The following is a 22,080-nucleotide window of genomic DNA, read 5'->3' as shown; positions in this document are numbered from 1 at the left end:
GGGTCCAGCACCCACCTCTGCCCCCTTCCTTCACCACCTCACCTCCGAACACCCAAAAAAAACGCTCACCTCGCACCTAACCGAACCGAACCTCGCCATCAACATCCTCGGATCCCCAAAACGTCCCGTGCTGCCTCGCCTCCTCGGGTCAGTCCAGCCAGCCAGCCAGCCAGCCCCCCGAAAAAAAAAAAACCAAAAGAAAAGATCCCCCGCCAAGAAAGTGACGGTGGGTGGTACATAGATGATAGCGTAACAGAGATGATCAGAGCAGGCATTGATATTAACCTTCCCCACAAACACCCAAACGGCCGGCGGGCGATGAAACAATCAATAACTCCCCCCCCTCCCCCCCCGGGTGAAACGAGACAAACAATCTACAGTATACATAAATAAATGTCGTACATGAAAAGAGCGATCTACGTACTTTACTTTTGCATAGGCAATGCAAGGCAGGCAGGCAATCTATCTGCTGCTCCCGGTTAAGTTGGCATGCACACAATATGTGCAGAAGGGCCCGGCGTCGGGCATAAGTAGAGCTCATGGCATGCGTATGTAGATCGCAGTCAGTCAGTGTTGAGGGCATAAACAGAACAGGGTAGAATTAAAGCAAAGCAAAGATAGAAAGATAGAAAGATAGAGCTATCTTCGAGCGCCCTATCTTCAAGGCTTCGTAAACTACTGCTATCTCCCTCTACTGCTACCTATGTGTACACCCCCGAACCTCCCCCTCCCGCCTCCACTCCCGTAAACACCCTTCCCCCCCCCCCCCCCCCCCGCCCTCCATCCCGCTCCTCCCTCCCGCTGTACCTATATGTACATACCATTCCGCTGCATAGAACCGTGGATGTGGCACCCGCGGGCCACTGACACCAATCCATACATATACTCTACTCAAGCCGCATCCCGATGGGGGCATGGTAGGGCGAACGATGCCCGATGAAACTGCACTCACTCAGGCAGATTCGCAACTACCTGTATAGCAGGGCCAATATTGCAGTGTGCGTGGGTGGGTGGGTGTGTTCATTGCGATTCGCATCTTCGTGTTGGTCGGTTTTTACACGGTTCGAGTGGACCTCAGTAAATGTAAATAGCTTGAGAGTTTTTTTTGTATGTAGTTTTGATTCGCCGATTGATGGTTCGCAATTCACGGTTCGCAATTCGTAATACAGGACAAGACAGGCAGAGCCCACGGTTCAATTGATAATTCCCATTCCTGGAATGCCATTTTCCATATCTGTTTTTCCGTATTCTCATGCACAATACCAGTATCACGTGCCCCTCCTTACGCAGTTAGCGGCATCCTAGTCATTTCCCGTCCGCACGTAATCACAGCCCATCACTCGGACCATCCCCATTCTACACTCCTAATCTATCATACACTCACCCCACCCCACCCCACCCCACTTAACAGGAACAAGAAAAAGAACAGCGAAAAAAAAGAGCTATTTTGAAAAATAAAAATAAATCGGAGAAAGAGACGACACTACAACTCATCATGCCAATGCTCCTCCGCCCCCTCCCCATCCTTCCCCAACACCAGCTTCTCTTCCTCCCCCACAGCTTTCTTCTTCTTCTCCTCTCCCGCTACCGCCGACTTCTTCTTCTTTCCCTTCTTCTTCTCCACTTTACTCTGGCCCTCCTCGGCCTCGGCCCCGCCGGCGGTGAGTCCCAGGGCGGCCTGTAGCAGCTCTAGGGCCTCAGTGCGCTCGAGCTCGGCTTTCTGCTCGTAGTACTCGGCTAGTGTCTCTGGGTCCATGATCTCTCTGCACTGCACGGCGTTCGCGCGGTCTTCGCGCGGCGGAAGGAAGGCAACGTCGTCGCAGAGGCGCGGGGTGTACACTACCATAAGGTAGCAGCAGATGGAGATTTCCTTGATCCAGCCGATACGGTCGTGGGTTCCTTTTGTCGAGCAGTGGAACTACACCCATAGCGTCAGTAAGTCACACCCATGCACCCAATTAGCCCGAATACCAAGACTCACCTGGATCTCAATCTTCCTCTCCTTCCTCGTCAAATCACATGTCGTCCCACCGCCCAACTTCTGCACCAAAAAGCGCAGCTCCCCTGTCGCCTGTAGCTCTGTCCCGGCGCCCTTGCCCTTCTCCCTCTCCCTCTGCTCCGGTGTCACCATACCCAGGACGTAACTCGGCGTCATTGGATCCTCCGCCGGTGGCCACTGCGCATTGTTCCCGGCGGTCGGCGCCTTCTGGTGGAACTGCCTAACCTCGCGGTTATGACAATACGAGTACGACCACCATCCCGACACAAAATACAGACACTCGCCCTCAAGCCCGCTAAGCAGCTCCCAACCGCGCGTAGTCGCCCGCGCAAGCTCCTTCTCCTCCGCAGCGCGGGAGAGCTCCTTCTCGGTTGCGTTGAGGGCCGGTGGCGCCTGCACGACGGGTACAGAGCAGAGATACTGCCGGTTGTTGAGCCAGAGCGCTTCGTAGGACTCGGAGGAGGTAGCGGCGTCGTCGGGGGTGGTAGAGTCGGGAGAGGCGGAGGAGGTGGGGGCTTGCGCAAGCAGAGCGGATGCTTCCGAGGCGGGGATGGGCTCCGGCGGGAATTGGATCTCGTACTGGGGCGAATTGGGTTAGTTGCACTTGTGCGGGCAGCGGGGGGAGAGCTCCGACAGCGAGCTTACCTGCGGGAAAGCTAGGATGTCATCGTTGACGCTGAAGAGGCCGTTGACGGTAGTAGCCGCAGAGGCTGCAGCAAGGAGTACGAGGGCGCCCCGAACCATAGTTTATTTATGGCTTCTGCGAGGAGTGCGGTTTCGTGGACGAGTGAGTGAGTTATGGGAGAGGGGGGGGGGGCGAGTCGAGAGCAAACAAGTCGAGGTAAGGCACAGTGGTGATATCTGTCTTGTTGGGTGAGGCTCCCAAACCCGATCCTGGTTGAGGCCAAGTTTCAGAAGCAGCCAACTGCTGCAGGGTGCGCGTTTGCAGGAATAGCTGGAACGCGCTTGGGACTTTCCGGGGCGAGGAGATGTCTTTGCATTCACAGTGACAGGAAGAGGAAGAGAGAGACTCAGGACAGGAGAAGAGTGACAGGAGAGTGACAGCAGCGAAGACAGTGAGTGTGAGAGAATGTGTGAGTGAGAGAGTGTCTGTGAGAGCTGTCTGTTTCACTGAGTGTTTCTGCAGACAGAATCAAGACAGACAGCTCAAGCGAGGACGCCCTGCCACGTGACAGCAGTTATTAATATCCTATGTATATCCTTCACACGGCAGCACTCGCCCGAGTCTCTTCTTCCAGTGACGGGCAAGCGACTGGCAAAGTCCCTCACATCCCTTTACAAGTGTCACTCAGTTCCCAGCAATCCTGCCAAAACTGTCTACCGGCGGCATTCTCCGTTAACAATTAGCAGCTTCCACGCTAGTAACTAATGTGTTTGTTTATAAACATTGTTTAGCAGCCATCACACACGGTCGCATGGCCCAATGGCAAGGCGCTTGACTACGATTCATATCCGAAATCAAGAGATTCCAGGTTCGACCCCTGGTGCGATCATTACAAGACTTTCTTTTTGTGATAAACTTTTTTGGCGTTCCACTCACTCACTTGCGTGCGGTGGTAAAACACTCGTCGGCATGAAAGCACAAAGCTCTTGGTTAGACGTGGCCCTGTCGCACCGGCCGGGTGTGTATCTAACTCTGTCACAGTGCCCTTACAGCAAGGATTGCCCTCGACTACAAAGTAACCCGCCTGCCGAATTAGTAAGCGCACCACACCGAGTCATAATCCATGATTCCACTGTCGAACTTCCACAGGGAGATGCGGCGGGCCGCGGGAACCGAGTGATATTTTATGATCTATATTCACCGAGTGACTTCATGATCCGGATCTTTTTGGTTCTACTCTACTGTTGTCACTGTATTATTCCCGTAATCTATAAACCGGCTAATGTAGTCATTTGGCCCCGGTTGCGAAGGGTGGCCTATTTATTCTCTTAAAACACCCTAATGGCCCGGTACTCTATCTGTTTCCCGGGTAGGTAATTAACTGCACAACTCCGCTGAAATTTAGAAATTGTTTGTTATTTAAGGTGCTATCTAATTATGCACATTAATTGCATGTACTGAAAACTCCTGGCCTATATGCATACTTGTATATCCTGATCTATCCTCGCAACAGAGCAGGACAGAGAAAAGTTGAAAGGGGACGGAGAGAGACAGAGTCGGACAGAGCACTAAAGCTCATTCTGCCTGCCCAACTCCTCCAAGAACTCCTCCCTCGTCTTCCCCGCGCCCGCCCCCGAAAGGCCATTATAGCCCTTCACAACCTCCACACAATCCTGTATCATGCGCTGCCCACCCCACCACGTCAACACCATCCACCCACCCGCCAAAGGAAGAAAAGAAACTCACCTTAAACATAACCACACTAATCATAACGGCAAACACGCCCCTAAGGGCGCCCACCTCCGTCGGCAAAGCTTTAACCCTCCCCCTCTGCAGCACGGCCACATTCCCCCCCTTCCCCACAACCCCCATCCTCACGACCTGCATCCTCAAGCCCGCATTCATCAATCCCACCACCTGCAGCCTCCTTACCGCCTCCGCATCGTTCTCCACCGCGCCGCGCAGACGCGCCAACATCGCATGGAGCGCCAGGGCAAGCTTACTACTATCGCTACTCCACTTACGGGCGTGGACGGACTCGAAGGACTTTGCGACCTCGATGGCGCCGTACTCGAGCACGGGGGACTCGGCGAGGGTGTGGATGATGGCGTCGAAGCGGCGGGTGGGCAGGGGGCTGGCGAGCTTGAGGGCGAGGCAGAGGATCTCTTTGCTGTTGGGTGTTAGTGGGTGGAGGAGGAGGGGGAGGGAAAAGGGGGGGGGGAGTTGCCGTTGGACGAGGACGCCGTTGAGGCCGAGGAGGCATTGGTCGATGAGGAATGACCAGGGGTTGCAGTCGTACCAGCCTTCGCGGAGGTTGGGGTAGTGGAGGAGGTTGTTTGGGGACTCGAGGATGGAGAGCCTGTGGTGTGGGGGTGTGGTAAGTATCACGCTATATATATGGCCATGGGAATATATGGCAAGATGGTTGGAAGATTACATGGACAGGATGACGATGTTGACCCATGCGGCGTCAAAGTGCATTGAGCGGTCGTAAGGCTCGCCTTTGGGGCGGTATGGGACTTCTTCAACGATGCGTCGGAACTCTTCTGTTGTGTCCGCCTACAATTGCGATGATACGTAAGAAAGAATCCAGGTAGAAGATGGTAGATCAAATGTATTATAGATTAAATTAGATAGGCCTACATGGGAAAACCTCGCCATGGACGCCAGGAAAGGTTCATCAAGCTCTGGCATGGGCAGCATCTGGTTTCGCAGCTCTTCTAACTCTTTTGGCTGGAACCAAGACGTGACGACGGGGTGGTCCAAGTCAACTACCCACAAGTGCGCTGTGTGCTTTTCAGTGAGAACACTGGCATTTTCAAACATCACGTCTTCTAAAACGCGGCCTGTCTCCGAGAATACAAACTTGCTCTCGTCAGTCATTGCCTTGTAGGCGGCAACAAACTCCTTGTAAGGGGGGTCATCGTTTGCTTGAAGAGGCTGGGCAGCAGCAGCAGCGGGGGTGCCTTCTCCCTGCTCGTCCTGGTCGGCACGGACAATATCCTCATCGAGGCTTTCATCATCACCCAGACAGTCGCTTGCATCTAAATCATCAGATGCTTTCCTCTTCCCGGACTGATTGATGGTCGAGCCGACCACGGAATTCTCGAAAGTCCCCTGGGCTATGTTCATTACGGGCGCCTTATAAATGTTAACAGAAGAGCCTGCATTCTGCTTCTTCTTCTTGCTCGGCTGCAAACCGGCAAGCCATTCTCGGGCGCGGATGCGGTCGGAGTCCCGGCCCTATGAAATCAAGTGTCAGCAACAATGGCCTATTAGGATCTGATAACCACCGAAGGGAACAGAGCGACCGAGCAGGTCGTCTGGGTCCGGTGGTGCCCCCGCGCGAGCAGCCAGCGACCGAGCAGGTCGCTGACTCCAAGAACCGAGCAGGTTCCTGGTAGCACGGGGGAAGACAGCGCTGGCTCGCAAGAGTTTATAGCGGATGAGCGAGCAGTTCATCCGCGCCTTGAACAGCAGACGAGCGAGCAGTTCATCTGTGTCCCTGCACTGCCTGTGCATACAGATCTGGATAAGGAGGGGAAGAAAGCAGGTTATGACACCTACCACCTGTCGATACTTGTCCTTGAGGAGCTGGGCTTTGTCGCGTTGTTCAGGGGTGGATTTCGCATCGCTCGAGATGGCGACTAGTGCTTTGATCCATTTGTCGAGGGTATGCTGCTGGTTGTAGGATGGTGATGTTGGGTCGTGCTGGTTGAGGTAGTCGATGATGTTCCAGGTGCTGGGAGGTTGGTTGAAGAACGTGGGGTTGGCCATCATGAAGCGATGATGCCAAGACCAAATATGCCAAGACGTATTTGTCAGCAATCGGTTAGTGAAACTCAAACGCGATATTTGGACTGGACGCGACTTCAGTCAGTGTAACCGAACCGAGATCGCGTAGAAAGATGGGTCGCTGTGATTTGCGTGGGGAGAAATGTAAGGCGCTTCTCACCACTTTTGTCGAGTTTTACTCCGGGTTGAATTGGGGAAGGGGGAGTGAAGGTTATGTACATGTAGTGAGGGTCAAGTACCTAGAGCCTAGAGGAGCATTGGGAGGTTAGTTGAGGCTTGGCAAACGTTCCGCTCACGTTTTGATTGGTAAGCGAAAACGTCTTGGCTGAGATACGCTAGTAAAGCCTGCTCTACTTTTTTTTATAATAGATACATGTATTTTATTGGGAAGAACTCACAGGGGGTACATGTAGTCAATCGACATATTGATGTGTGACCACCGGCTAGGCTTCATATTGGTGAGTGCAAAAAAAATATGGCATCTGCGAGGAGCCAGGCTCGCATCGTCTTCACCAGTTTCCCCTCGCCAAGTGGTGGTGCACGATTATGCTACAAAGTCTTGAGATACAGCGAAAACCATCGTGTTGCATGTAGTCGGAGGGTGTACTACAAATCCCACGCGGAAACCACAGCTTCACGAGAAGTATCAAGCTAGCTGATTCATGAGCCTAGTGGAATAGACACTCTTTTCACATTTCTTACTTACCAAATATCTCTTGGTTGAGAGAACCACCCCCCCTATCACTTCTTGAATATCTCACTATGCCCATTATGGTTAGTTAGCGATATTTAGGTCGAGTGATAGTATATGATAGATACTATATTCACACAAGACTACAAGGTAATTTGAAATAAGCCAGTGCATCAGAGCGGGTCATCTAACTATCAAATGAGTATAACTTGGAGTCAACACGGAAATATTCCGTTGGAATAATTGACTGGGTATATATATACTGCGTACGTTGGACTTTTGGGTCATAACCTTGATCGAAAGTACATGTATCCCTTCAAGTATAGAAATTGAAACGTGTAGATTCGGCCTAAGTTGATTTTACTAAAGAGAACTTTCGTATTGATCATTTTAACATAAGCCAACGAATAAGCCCTTCTCCTATAACCCACATTACATTCATACCTGTACTACATTTTAAGCCTTCAGTATCTTTCCCTTATGTATAACAAAAACCTTGTCGTACTCGTCACCATCTTCATTTCCTGACTTGTGCAGTAAAGGAAAGATCGTTAGCCTAACTTTATCTTGTGGTGGCTTCGTCCGTCTTAAAGTTCCCATAAGGCCCCCTCCACTATCATCATTATCTAAGCTAGGTTCTGCAGATTCCATGTGTTTCAGGAACGGACTCCCCGAAGGTGGTGCCGACAACGTGTACGATGGTCGCTGCATACGGAGCGCTAGTGAAAGCTCAGCTGCATGCGTGATTACCGTTTTCAAGGCCTCTGCCCCGTAATTCGATACTGGCGAGCCAGCTGAAGGTGGAAATATAGTTTCGAGGAAAGATTTGATCTCTGAAGCGACCTTATCTATGGAGGAATCGACTTTACTCTTGTGCGATTTACTAGCAATCAACATTCTTAAAGTTGTGGAACGCCAAAATTGGATTTCCTTTTCAGTGCTCTGCTCGGCGAGGCTAGACTCAAGGCTTTTGAGGTATTTTTCCTCTGTCTCATCCAATCCAAAAAGAAATGGCCGGAAGATACCTCTACTAATAAATCGCATTACCAGCGAGCTTATAGCAAGACACTTTCGGCCAGCGGTTTCCTTCATACACGCAGTGATCGCATCGTAGGTCGTAGGATCTAATTTTAATTCCGCAATGACCTGATCGACATTTGTCGGCTCTAATTTTCGGAAATTCGATAGAGCCCAGTTACTTAAATGCGAGAGGAGATATTGGTAGTCGGAGACTATCTTGTTATCCGGCATAAAGGCTGGGTTGCTGGCGCGGGATCTTGAGATTTCTTGCTTCAAGCCACGAACATCATTATCGCGAGCGACTATTTCTGATCGGAGATTGTCGATGGCTTGTTTCATTTCTTTGCGATCCCCAGTCATACTCTGTAACTTTCCATGGAACGTGTCCCTCTCGAACTTAAGGTCTTCGATTTCTTCGTGGTATTTTTTCAGCCGCTCTTTAAGCTCGTCGATGTGTGTATGACACGAAGTGTTCTCGGACTTTTGCTCAGCTGTGTACTTGTGGGCTGAAACCAACTCGGATTCCAGAGTGCGAATGCGTTCCTTAAGGGCTTCAAGCTGTTGTTGGGCTTTCTCATCGCATCCAGATGTTTCTGATACAGCTCTTAGACGATCAATCTCTTTTTTCATATCCTCGTTTTCCGTAGTGACCTTTTGAAATTCTAGCTGAAAAGAGGTATCCTTTTCCGTGAGTAACCTCTCATAGGATTCATTCAGCCTAGTGCAACTCTCACAGTCTTCAGAGTAATCACCAGGGTTGTCGTGACTTCGGCGGCGCGGTCTGGCTTCAGAGGCGCTCGAGGTGCTTGCGCGCTGTGCAGTTGCAGCTGTTTTGCGAGTGATACGTCCAGGAAAAACTGGAGCGCTTGATGTTTCGCGAATTCTTCCCAAAGTGCGTTGTGTCCAAGATTTTGACCCAGGGTTTTGCCATTTTTCACTCGGTCCTTCGGAAAGCTGCATAGGGTCGGTTGGGCTCATAGTAATATGATCATCGGCATCCTTCATCTTATGGTCTGGGTCTATGTCTATTATGAGTAGGAATTTTAAGCCCGATCGTGAAAGAGCACATACCATTGTACCGCCCCATTGCTGATGGTAATATCAATTGATATAACTGCGATGGTGCTTATGGAGAGGCTTGTTTGATTGGGTCAACAGACAACGCTAATCGTGGTTTTACTCGTGTAAATTGTGGTTTTGAAAGGTCAGGTAGCCCTTTGATAAATATGAGTGGAAAGAAAGAGGATGATATCTAATACATGTAATCCATTGATTCTGCGCATGCGGGGTACTCATGAAAGTCAATGCTATTACACAATATAGACACACGGCCAATTAAATGCCACTGAGAGTACGAAACTTATCGGCCTACATGTCTTGTGTGGGAGGCCTTGTTGCGGGGAAGGTTTTGCTGCAAGGCCTCAGTTCAGGCATCCCGTTACAACCATATACATGTATGTAACCAACCAATTGCTACCACCATATTCTAATTTGACCTCATAAATATGAGAAAGGTGCCGCTCTCATGATAAGAGATCGAACTGATTATCTATACAATTTTTGACGTGTGCTGTATTTTTGCTCGCCTTAAAATACTATATAATCGGCAGCGGTTTTGTATCAACGACTATTACCAAAGTCCTTAGTTCCCTACTACAGTCATGAATGCCCACTCAGAGCCAAAGATTATCGTCGCAGTTGATTTCGGTACTACTTTCTCTGGTGTAGCTTTTGTGAGCCCCTCTTAACCGACTTCTGCCCATAAAGCTATCTCTCTACATAGAATATCCCTGTCTAACTCTCTATGAAGGCGTACACAGATGAGCCGGATGATAAAGAAGTCATATCTGCCTGGCCCAGTGGAGGAAACAGGACATCCGACAAAGTCCCTACCGAGGTCTCTTACGATGACAGGGCACCTGGAGGATACAGATGGGGATTCGACATCAGGCCAGGGCAGAAAAGACATCAGTGGTTCAAACTGTAAGTTTATTTGTATATATATATAAATCTCTGGCTAGCTCTGACTACATCGATTAATTCCGAGAACAGGCAACTGGATCCATCCCAGAAACTAGCAACCAAACCATCGAGCCTGGCAAGGAGGTACCCAAGCAGGACCGAACTCCCCCCAGGTTATTCTGGAGATACATCACAACATGTAACGAACTATCTTACTGCCTTGATGAAACACACGATGGGGGTTTTGGTCAAGAGATACAGTCAAAGTATAATCAAATCCTTCAACGCCATGCGGTTAGCACAAGTATACAAGCTAAAAGCATTTTATGCAAACAGAATTCGTGGATGACACACCCATTGAATATATCCTTACTATCCCGGCACTATGGTCTGACCGAGCTCGCAACTTAACTTTCGAATGTGCAAAGAAAGCAGGAATGTCCCGTATCTCATGTATTAGTGAGCCAGAAGCCGCAGCGATATATACACTGAGCGCGATCCAACCAAACAACCTGCGGTTAGGTGACAACTTTGTTGTGTGCGATGCAGGGGGCGGAACTGTGGATCTAATTACGTATAAGGTGACGCAATTGAATCCGTTACAAGTGGAGGAAAGTGTAGTAGGTGATGGTGGACTGTGTGGCAGTACATATCTGAATCGAAGGTGGGTGGATATTTAAAGGAAGTCCTGGAGTATCGGTACTAAAGTTTGCCAATAGGTTCGAGGAATATCTAGAAAACAGGATCGGGGCAGACGTCATGGCGAAAATCCGACCAGAGGCCAAAGCATCAATGATCAAAGAATTTGATGAGTTTATCAAACCCAACTTCTCCGATCTTGCTCAGGTTGACGAATACTTTGTCAGCACTCCGGGAATTGACCCGACCGAAGACAACGGCATTCAAGATGGCTTTCTAATCGTAACCCGCGCAGAAGTCCGAACAATATTTGAACCAGTTGTCTCAGAAGTACAAGAACTTGTTCTCAACCAAATACGAGATGTAGAGAGGGTGGGAGGACACATCGCTGCTGTTCTTCTTGTTGGCGGGTTTGGTGCCAGCGACTATCTTCGAAAGCGCTTGTCTTTGTGCGTAGATCCTGAAATAATTATAATGCAACCCAAAAATGCGTATGTAACCCTCTCTATTCCTTGTAAGTCTCCCTTCATTTATTAACGGCCTTTGTAACACAGCTGGACTGCGGTTGTCCGTGGAGCTCTCAAACGTGGTCTAGAGGGACCTCTCATTTCCCAAAGACAAGCCCGCCGCCACTACGGAGTTAGGTATTGGAGCAGGTTTCGCGAAGGTGTCGACCCAGAATCCAGCAAGTTCTGGTCTTCCTTTGAAGGGTTTTACAAGTGTACCAACTTGATGAGATGGTATCTCAACAAGGGGGACTCTGTGTCGGAGACAAAGGCCGTGACACTCAATTGGTCGAGGACCGTGGGGGTTAGCAGCAATTTAACCTCAGAAGAGGTCGCCATCTACTGCTGTGATGATGACAATGCGCCAACTTACAAGTCCTGGAATACAACAGAGGTTTGTAGGCTGAGTGCGGACCTGTCAACTATTCCTAGATCGAAATTCAAGAGAAGGAAGAGTAAGACATTGGGGGATCCAGATCAATATCAGATCTCGTACGACCTGGAGATGACGATGGATTCGGCATCTATAAGTTTTGTGATGCGTATCGATGGTATGTTTATCTCGGACACCCTATCAATGATTTATATGTGGGACTGATTTCTTAATCGTAAAAAGGTGTTAAATATGGCTCTGTTCAGACAGAGTTTGTTTGAAATCAACTAAGTATAAGTTGATTTTCCAAGCACAGGTTTTAGTAATTTAGCGTCTCCCTTTTATCTTTCCGTCCCCCCATCCTTTCATCCTCCAGCTGCGGCTGCATAATGGAAAAACTTATTCACGCGCATTAGTAGCTACGTTTAGTTACTTCATATTGTGTAGTTATATATACAAGTTAAACAATCCTGTTTTTTTTACAACCATATATCTATAGCGTGATGGAATTCTTGTAGAAATACAAAGCAATTTTGTTGTCCTAACCAACAATACAAATCCTACCCGGCCCAGATCCTCTTTTCTACCTTCCGTTAATACCAATCATAATAAATCACTCGATTCTGCTTAATACCCGCGTATTTCTGATCAACCGATCATTGTGATTATGTATTTGTGACTTCTTATACCGTAGTAATTCTTCTGAGAGATTTGGAACACCATTTATCCATTTATATTAATGGCGGATCAAGAATTTGGACGCGGACGAGATCTAATTATTATATAGGCCTTCCTCATAGTCAGTCAGGTCTATGGTGCCATGGTCGTACGTACAGCTGCCTAAAACCCTATGTTTTCTATAAGCTATAGGTTATTATGATGTAAATCGTTGATAGGTTAATCGGAGAAGAATTTACTAATCTACAAAGTAATGAAATTAGGCCTTGCATATCACTACATGTTGTATAGAAGGTCCATGGTTTAATCCAAGGTGGGAGTAGTGAATTTTGGTCAGGCAGATATATGTGCAGTACTTTTTGGTCTTTTTGTGTATGAAAGAAGAAATAAATATGAGGAGTGACCATAATACATGCACCTATGGCATCAAGTTAATACGAACTCTAGCCCTTGATCCCCGAGTTAACATGGAATGTTACTCCCATCCCCCGGATAAAAATATCAATCCCCGTTAATAAGTTTTTTTATAGATATAGATATCATTTACAAACCCCATTGCAACCGCCGAAGACATGTTACAAATCACTTATGTATCACCTACTAAACTGGAGCTGAAGCTTTTATATATCTAATTAAGTGCTCTTACTCTACAAGGGCTCGAAGTCGGGTTCTCAAGTCGCTGCGCGGCTTTCGACCCTCCTTTCTTGCACTTGTAGTAGTCTTTAATATATGCGATTGCTTTTACTACCTAATTCGAAGTACATAGTTTCGTTCCCAGAGTTGTAGTAATCTGTTGGTGGTGGTCGTTGATTATTTTCTCGATATCAAACATGGATAACTATATGTACATTATATCATGTTTGTCCACCTCCACCTTTGGCTCAGCATTAAGACCTCAGAGCACTCAGCATTTTGGCCTTTCTCACATTTCTTCGCTTAACCCTGAAGTAAACTTTAGGGTATCTCCTTTAATGTCTCCCCTACCCACCTCACCTGTTTACTCCACATCACCGATCCTTCTGGCCCACCCTCTTCATTAGAGTGTATTGGAACTGCGTGTGGCCCCTTTTCAAGATTAAACTCTACTCCCTTCATCCCTCCCAACACCTGTGAAAACTTCACCAAGTCATCAAGCATCACCTCTTCTGCCCCCGCGGTAATAAGAATCCTCTTTACCACGCCCTGCAAATCACTCCACCATCCTTCCGGCGCTCTAATGGGCTCCGAATATGCATTCCTCGCCTCCTGCGACCCGAGATAGCTGCTTGACCACGCATCCATGATACCCGGGAAGATAGTATCATGCTCGGAATTATAGCCCTGCATAGACTCGCTATTTGTGTCGAACGACACCCATGGGGAGATTATAATTGCTCCGCCAATCTGGGACAACAGTTCAGGCAGTATTGGGAACTCGGGATTGGGATGAAGGATATGTGAGAGGAGGCCTAGTATTAGATTTCCGCCCGCAGACTCACCGCCGAGGATAATTTGCGATGGGCTGATTCCCGAGCCAAGAATATGCTTGAAAAGCGAAATGGCTTGGATGAGTTGTGTCGGATACCTGCTTTCAGGTGCCAGATCTTTCTTGTTGTTAGTCACGCGGACGTCTGATGGAGGAAATTGAAGACGAACCATACTATAGGATCACGGTGGATAAAGAAACCCCGGACTTTTTGCCTCCGTGATTACGGAGTCGATAAACTTAATATGACCGCTCGATAACCCGACGTGAAATCCACCTCCTAGACATTTTCCAGCCGATTAGCGCGGCGGAATTGAGAGGGAATATCGACCTACCATGAATGAACACTAAAACCTTCTCAGGTGACTGCTTTTTATCTACCCAGAGCGCATACCCACCGTTGGGCACTGGCTCGATACAGGGTTTGATATTTCGGCTTTCACAGTAGCGTAGGTATGTGGGCCGAGTACTGGATTCTCCAGTTATCGCACTGTGTCCCGAATCAGTCCCTAATTTATAAGATCTGCATATACACGCTATAGAAGCATTGCGACTATGAATATAAGAGTGAGCAATGGCGGATTGACGCACCGTATCTGCCAAATTAAGAAGCGCCGACAGACATAGCCGATCTTGAAGATACCTAGATTTTTCTCTCGAGCCAGAGAAAATTCGATGCCCAGGAGACTGATAATCCTGTATTGGATTATTTGCAAAACTAGTAGGCGTGCTATTAGTGATGCCTATCAGGGCGAAAGAGGAATATAGTTTCAACTTACTGAATTGGAATAACCCAAATATAAGATCGAGGGTCTCGGCGAGCGATAGTTTTGGAGCCATGATATTCGTGTTTCCTTCCAGCCTTCTGAGGGTCAAAGATCGGTTTAAGAGGTGATGTTGCGGACTTTGGCGGAGTTTGTATTATTAAATTTTTGTAAGAACGGAATCAGCATGTGCCGGATGCTATTAGATACATATACGGAATAGGCTGCTTTAATGTAGTCGCCATGGCAATGGTGATAGCACCAACTTACAAATACCTGCATAATATGCAAGGAGGCCGCTTACATATACAGGCAGGGGTTTCCTAGAAAATCGCAGTACTTATAGATGGCTTAAATCTCCTCGATTCCATAATAATATACTAAGTACCAATTAATCGCAAATATCGAGAAGCACATTCGTTTGCCCCGCAGTTAGCTTTTAGGCCCTCTTAGCCATAATTGAGTCATCAATCTGATGGGGCCCTAAAAAAGGTGATTCGATTCATAAAATATATGCACACTTGTATAAGTATGTACCTACCGTAGGTTCTATGCGCATGCTAGTGAGGACATCCTCGGTCTGGCTCATATGTATAGCTGCAGTGCAAAAACGGTGGCAAGATTGAAACACCTGCTCACATGTTGGGACGGCCTCGAGTACTTCATGAACACTGTCTCATAAAATCAAATACAAGAGCTTAGCCCTAGCTTTAGTATGATATTTTCGCCTTATCTAGTTAGTTGCGGGTGTACGGGTCCGGCTTGTATATATGTACTCAACCACAGCGTATCACTCGGGGCTTGGCATACATTAACCAATAGTTGTAAGCCTTGGCAAGCAAAAGACGTTACTACATGTACATACATGCATGTAACGTCTAAGAGTATTTTCTAGCCCCCTTTCAAAGTATATACCAGATAAGTTTAGATTAGTAGCATATAAGATGTAGTAAAGTGGGTAGCGAACTGGGGTCTTAACTTAATAGGAGGTAAACGGCCACTGGTTTGGTTGTATCCCTTCGTGTGTTTTCAGGACATGCGGCGATCTGTGGCTCACCTACATACAAATTGCAGAAGCTAGCTGAACCGTCGACTGGCGGTGCAAGATTGACCCACTTGCCACGCAAAATCTCTCTAAAGTGTAGTGGAGTATACTGGTTTTCGCTAAAATTGTGTCTATCACGGCGCCGTCGTGGGCCTAACATGTTGTGATTACCGGGAACAGACGAAGGGATAGGTAGAGACTGGATGTATGTAAGCATCCAAATAGTCAGTGAATTTTGGGCAAATGCACATGAAGTAGTGGGTAAGCATCATGTAGGAAGTGACTAACAGGGAATGGGTATCTGTGTCATAGACCCTAATAGGTACATGTAGTTGTATAGATAGCATGCACGCATTGAACAAGTAGTAGACTAGCGCTTATATAGAGCTAGAATACACATAAATAGTCAACACTTGCATAGAGTACTAGGATATAAACACTTACATGGTTTCTCTGACTAGCACTGTGGTACATGAGGCTGCTCGAGGCTGGGACACGAGGTTGCCTCGATACCACTCCGACCTTCGACCTACTCGGCTTCAGTCCCTGCGTCTCTAAATTCCCTATCAGTATTCATGCCCCCCCAACTACCAGAAGACAACTTACATCATTCGGTATATATATATAGGGAAACATCACACGCATCATCGGCTAAGACTGGCGTTCCGACTGCACCGTCTACCATGCCAGTACTTAGAGAGATCGCTATTGTCTCCTAGATCCTACCCTACCAGCTAACCTTCGTACTATCAGAATATTATCAGCGGAAAATATCATGGTGCGCAAAGCTGGGGGCTTACGACCGGCCCTATTTGAATGCCATAGCTTCAAGGCCAGACGATGATATCATGCAATAGGTGCATAAAGGTCGGGGTACCTCGAGACTCATATCTGTCTTTAGCTTTACTTCGAGGGTTCTCGGGGCCACCAAGGAGTGGATGATATATACACAAATTTTGGCACAGCGAACTATAGCTAGAAGACGGAAACGGTTCGCTGGGCAAAGCCAACGCCTAATAGATGCGCCATGGAACCGCACCCGCCTTCCATCCGTAACTCGTTGTGAGTGAACCCAGTTATCACTTTATTGTGCTAAGCTAGATGCAATTTCTTAGCTGTCTCAGGCCAAATATCAAAGTGCTAGGGTTGGATAATATAAGGCCACAAGAGGATGAATATAGGAAGAGAACCGAGGGATATTCGATGAATAGGTGTATTCAGCGGCAGGTACTACATGTGCATACAGTATCAGGGAGACGTGGATGTATGCGTATACGTAGGGCGTATATATGTGGCAAAATTAGAACGCGCCTCCAACGAGTCACCTTGCACTCGGATGTAAGTCATCTTTTGCTGATGCCTTGTACTGGCAACTGCATGTACATGTACCTCCTTCTCAACCTCAAAAAAGTAAGTACATGTAAATACTAAGTACTAGTGGGTTTTGGCGCAAACCGCCCCATGCTCATGGCTAATCTCCCCCCGAATCTCAAAAGGGAATTTCGATGCCAATTGGCAGCACACCGCCGTGTACACCATGATTCATATTCTGACCCGTCCGGGGACAAAAACCTAAATACGATCACTATATTTACGTATCTTGCCACAGGCAATCGTAAGTTTTGTAAAGATAATTGGAAAATTCATGTAGTGAGGCTTTAGTTCCTTTAAACGGTCATGAGAACTGGAGAACCGGTCAGAGAGAAAGTTTCATCAATCCCGCTGCCCGCTCACGATCGATTTAAATTTCGGTACAGGCGAGTGTTGCCCGCACCGAAAATGTGGGGGGGTGTTTTTCCAGCCGGCATGGAATGGAAGTTTCCACGTGACTCGACTCTCTTTAATAGCGCCTTGAATGATTTATTTTATGCTAAAAACCTCACCGTTACTCTATCACCACAAAAAACTGGAAACGGCTATCCAGGGCATGCAAATTAGGGTACAGCATATTGGGAGGCCATAATATCGAATTTCGCGGTAAACATCCCTTAGCTATACTAGAGCTCGCTCAAGATCGATAGGGTACCATATTTACAGGTGTGTATATACATATGAGGATACCCATTCTCTGATTTTTGCGGTACTATGTGAATGTGTTTTCTGCCGGGACCAGCCTGGAAGCACCGCCTGCTTGTTCCAGAAGTCCTATCTCTGCTAGTGTGACATGGTCATGATGAAAGATTGACTTTATATTGCTGTCCGCTAATATAATCCTTCTGTGATTGGTCTCAATGAATAGGTAAACAAATAATCGAATTCTGTAATATTAATAAATAGGTGGGTCGAACAATTCCGTGCTTGATCTAAGGCCGATAAGTGATATAGCGAGTGATCTTTTATGATTAAAAACATAATCCCCACTTTCACATGTACATATATAATGGTGAACTCTAGATCTAAAATATACGTAGTATTCGTTTCAACAGAATGTTTTTCAACAGAATCGACTAAAAGGAGCTAGTTCTCATAGCCATACTAAAGGTACATACATGCATTTAGGTGCCATTACTTTACATATATTGATAGTACACAATCCCGTCTCATATTTGGAAGATCTCTAGTGATTTCCAGGTTAGCAAAATCCACCGGGATACATTACGTAAAAACTGTATGGAACCATCGGAATTCTACTTCCTCAAAGTGTTATCTTCTGCAGGAAGATGGTGTCAAGGTCAAGAAGCCTGCTAAGGTAACGTTCGTTGCTGGGAAAGAGAAAGATGCTATAATACTAAATGTACCTCCAGTTTCAAATCGAAGTGGGGTTGACTAGGGATATTGAAGCCGTATCAACCCGAGGATAGATTTGTTTAGCGGATCTTCAAGCCTCCCTTGTCGCCAAGATATCGGTTCATTTCTTTGCCGATGCGCTAGGTCGCGCTTGAAATTCTTCAGCCCTTGCCGCATCATGCAGCATTTAGCGGGTATCGTGATCGACAATCCATGGGAGCAAAAGAAGCTTATTCCGTTACCAGCTAGAGCCCAATTGGCTCAAAACATGGGGTAGTTTCCAGGCACCAAAACACTGCTGTGGTCAATTGGCCTCGCTAGGACTCTTCGATGATGAAGTATGCGATTTTCATCGTTTCAACTGGGTTTCTTATTGCGTATTATTGGTCTGGAAAAAATTATATGCCTCCTAGATCCCTGAACTTGGCATTTTTGTGAGTGATTGATCATGATCGGATAAGAAAGAGTCACGATAGCGGCGCCTCAGGAAGACAAAACCTGGGCAATTGCGTAGATGTGCTGAGCATGATAATTGGTAATCCAGTTGATGTCGGGATTCCCAATAAAGACTTCCGCGAGCCGATGCTCAACCCAATTAACTTTAGCTCTCAGGTTCAGATTAAAATAATTGGACTGGCATTTAACCCCGATACACCTCTCGGCTTGGTCTCCAATAATATCATAGGAAATGTAAATCGAAACAAATGTTTCCATATTTATGATTACCAACCCGAGTTTTGCTGAGTGCATAGCACATCTTGTCAGCAGGTTTTCTTTTCCGGGCTTCCAATCCGGAATAATGTACAGGACACCCTTCGGCCCGAATCTACCTTCGACGATTGGTACTCTATTCCCGACTTCAGTCAGCTAGGAAGAATGAACAGTCCAATGTGCCAAAAAAAAGAAAGGAAAGGAAAATCGTCCCCGGAGGTCCTAATAGTCGTCGTATTGCTGCACTACATTGATTTGATATCAGATGTCTGTCTAAGCCTCATCGGCCCCAAAAATAAGATTAAAAAAAGGGCGGGGCTCAGTCCATCCAGAAAGATATTTCTTCCAAATCGACTGACGTAGGTCAGTATTTCCGGGAGAAAGCAACTCTACCGGTAAGGGCTAGAGATGACGTGTGAAATTTTTTTGCCTTTGCTAAACAACGTTTTTCGAGGATACTGTTTTTAGTCCCCGGTTGTGCAGCATGAATATGCAGTCGTGCAGGTGCAGTAACTTATGGTATCCGAACGAATCAATGAGCTCCCAGTAGGACTAACTTAATGGAACCGCGTAACCGAAAGGGAGGTAAAAGTCTCCTCTGATGCCTCGGTTCCAAAGATGGAGAAGATATGTCACTTCTCGCCAGTGAAAAGCATATATATGCGATTAGTGGCCATTGAACGGCGGTCTGTCGGGCGCCTTTCCGAAGTCGTACACTTTCCCATTAGTTCCTCGACAAATTAATGAAGGCCACTCGCTCCGCACTGCCCGAGCCGACTCGCAAAGTATATGTGTCTGTTTTGTGCGAGCAGGTACTCCGATTCCGCTCTACTCTGAAGTGAGTGAGGTATGCACTCAAATAAGTCCAGCACTATGTATCCATGGTTGATCCGAGTGAGTGGGGGTGGGGGTGTTGAAGTGAAGTGGGAAAAAAGAAAAGAAATAAAAAAAAAACCATAGGCAAAGGAGCGGCCTGGCGGGCATTCTGCGTGTGCTTTGCGAAGAAGGGGGGGGGGGGGGGGGGGGACAACATGCGAGAATGCAGTAAGCTAGAGTCTTGGGAGCTGCAGGGCCGCATCGAGGATCGATAGGTACATAGGCCTTGGTGCCTGCGGTTGCGGATAGGTATGTAGAGCAGTGCCTTTGTTGAAGGCAGATGGATGGCAGCATCTGTGAATCTAAAGGAATAAGCATCTCTGATTATTCCTTTATTCCTCCATATGATCCATGCAGAAAGCCCAGGTGACTGCTCTGGATTGTGCGCGTGTTTCGATGAGATATCTATCCACGCGGGTGTTTGTTTATTCGGCTGTCGCGGTTGTTTATTGATTATGGTGGGGTGGTTTTGTAAGTGAGGTAAATGGTATGTATGTATGTATTGCTGTTGGGTGGGTGAGTGGGTGCGTACTCCAGCTAGTTTCTGCAGCAGCATCTCTCGACTGATTTGGATGGTTTGAACCTCTCCGTGAAGGATGAGAGGGGTGCTGGACGTTTGTACTCTGGCTATGGGTCCACCCACTGAGAGAGATGTGTCGATGCTGTTGTTGTTGGTTCGCTCGACGTGCACGATCCTCTCCCAACGTGCACCGGCAGAAGCCGCGAATTCCAGTCTCCTCCTTGTGGGAAACCTCGCTCTTTTCATAGGGGAGAGAGTGGGTGAGAAATCCCATGTATCGCGTCAGAAGATCGCCGTCCTTCCCAGATTTGAAAACTTCCCAAGATAATCGAGGCTGCAGCACGACAGGGGAGCCTAACCTCTTCCACCTCCCGTCCCATGCTCGGGAGGGGGAAACCGTGTTGGTTGGTTAGTTGGGTTCACAACTACATGTAGTATGCATGGACTCAGTGGGGGAGGGGGAAAACTTGTAAATAAATAGTTTTTTACTTTTCTCAACTGTTTTTTACTTTCCGCAGGGTCTTGTGTGTTAAATGTGTGTGACTGTTGGAACCCCGCCGTCTCTCCATCATCTTCCCTCACCCATGTCCCTCCCAGGTCCCTCCCTTCATTCATCGCCTGGACCCCCTGCGGCAGTGCCACCAAAACGCTCAGCATGTCGTTCACCACCTGAATTGGTCAACAAAGTGCTTATTATCGAAAGCATGGCTTTTTGCACTTCCGAGTTGAATGGGTTATTTTGACTAATGTATATCATACCTACAGCATGCAATACCAATGTCTAAGGTACAGACAGGACAGGGTATTGGACTGTTATTGCCTTTTGGACCTTCCCAGACACAATATCCACCCCATCCATCCATCCATGGCCATCCAATCCATCCATCCATCCATCGGTTGATTTTCGATTAAATATCTTCCGGCAAGTCATTTACTATGCAGCCCCGACACTGTTACATACAACATGATTTTTTTTTTTTTTACCCACATGGCGACTTCGGCCAAGAGGCCAGGTGTAGGCCTGTGGTCTCATTCACCTATTTATTCACTTAACTCACTCACTCACTAAACTCCTTCGTTCGTTTGGGCGCTCTTTGCATAGCTTTGACAAGCAGAAAGAACACCCTTACTCCACCCCTACCTATAATGTAGTGACTGCCGAGCAGTGAGTGAGTGAGTGAGTTTAGTGAAGCGCCTGCAAGCAAATACAGCCGCAACTCGATATGCCGGAACCCAACGTATGTACCGGACGTTCCCTTGCTGTGTACAAGAGCTTCTGAGAGTATGATTTTTCTTGCTGCAAAATCGATTTGCTATCCTATACGAAATTATCTGTATCTTAGCCATTCAGCATAGCGAGGTGCCACTGTACTTACTGCCTGTATAATATGCACGCAAAGTTAGAGTACCGGTAGAGTATGGTGCTCTACAGGCTTTAAAGACAGCTACATGTAGCTACTCTGCACTGACGCCCCCCTCCTCCGACGCCTAGAGTATGCTGCCCACTTTGCCTCTTGGTCTAACTCTCCATCCGCCTATCTGTTTGTCTGCTGTCATCGTCAGGCTTGCTTGCCCCACTCAACAACGGTCTGCTGCTTCGCTGCTGATACTTGTGCGGGTCTGCCCTGCGGTCGAGCTCTCTTTCCGAGTTTCTCTCTCTATCTTCTCCTTCCTTCTCTCCACC

The 22,080-nt window shown here is 47.5% G+C and overlaps 5 protein-coding genes across 5 annotated transcripts; 1 reads left to right on the top strand and 4 right to left on the bottom strand.

The window, feature by feature from the left end:
• Positions 1-1,483: 1,483 nt before the first annotated feature.
• On the bottom strand, positions 1,484-2,743 carry H6S33_002136 (uncharacterized protein; the record flags this gene model as incomplete). The annotated part of the gene is made up of 3 exons (XM_044833491.1): positions 1,484-1,918; positions 1,982-2,578; positions 2,645-2,743. The coding sequence occupies 3 exons, from the start codon at positions 2,741-2,743 to the stop codon at positions 1,484-1,486; spliced, it is 1,131 nt and encodes a 376-aa protein (XP_044693279.1).
• A 1,449-nt stretch (positions 2,744-4,192) lies between these two features.
• H6S33_002135 (uncharacterized protein) lies at positions 4,193-6,401 on the bottom strand (the record flags this gene model as incomplete). The annotated part of the gene is made up of 5 exons (XM_044833490.1): positions 4,193-4,309; positions 4,371-4,983; positions 5,062-5,183; positions 5,268-5,867; positions 5,928-6,401. The coding sequence occupies 5 exons, from the start codon at positions 6,399-6,401 to the stop codon at positions 4,193-4,195; spliced, it is 1,926 nt and encodes a 641-aa protein (XP_044693278.1).
• A 1,165-nt stretch (positions 6,402-7,566) lies between these two features.
• Positions 7,567-9,217, bottom strand: H6S33_002134 (uncharacterized protein; the record flags this gene model as incomplete). The annotated part of the gene is made up of 2 exons (XM_044833489.1): positions 7,567-9,149; positions 9,202-9,217. The coding sequence occupies 2 exons, from the start codon at positions 9,215-9,217 to the stop codon at positions 7,567-7,569; spliced, it is 1,599 nt and encodes a 532-aa protein (XP_044693277.1).
• Positions 9,218-9,791: 574 nt separating this feature from the next.
• Positions 9,792-11,891, top strand: H6S33_002133 (uncharacterized protein; the record flags this gene model as incomplete). The annotated part of the gene is made up of 7 exons (XM_044833488.1): positions 9,792-9,863; positions 9,941-10,113; positions 10,183-10,358; positions 10,429-10,756; positions 10,812-11,222; positions 11,286-11,788; positions 11,854-11,891. 7 exons carry the CDS (start codon positions 9,792-9,794, stop codon positions 11,889-11,891), a joined length of 1,701 nt encoding a protein of 566 aa, XP_044693276.1.
• Positions 11,892-13,242: 1,351 nt separating this feature from the next.
• Positions 13,243-13,926, bottom strand: H6S33_002132 (uncharacterized protein; the record flags this gene model as incomplete). Its single annotated transcript, XM_044833487.1, has 1 exon — positions 13,243-13,926. One exon carries the CDS (start codon positions 13,924-13,926, stop codon positions 13,243-13,245), a length of 684 nt encoding a protein of 227 aa, XP_044693275.1.
• Positions 13,927-22,080: the final 8,154 nt, after the last annotated feature.

The sequence above is a fragment of the Morchella sextelata genome (genome assembly GCF_020137385.1).
Source record: "Morchella sextelata strain SCLS chromosome Unknown scls_12, whole genome shotgun sequence".
Lineage (NCBI taxonomy): Eukaryota > Fungi > Ascomycota > Pezizomycetes > Pezizales > Morchellaceae > Morchella > Morchella sextelata.
Note: the sequence above shows the minus strand (reverse complement) of the source record. Positions and strands in the feature narration are given on the sequence as shown.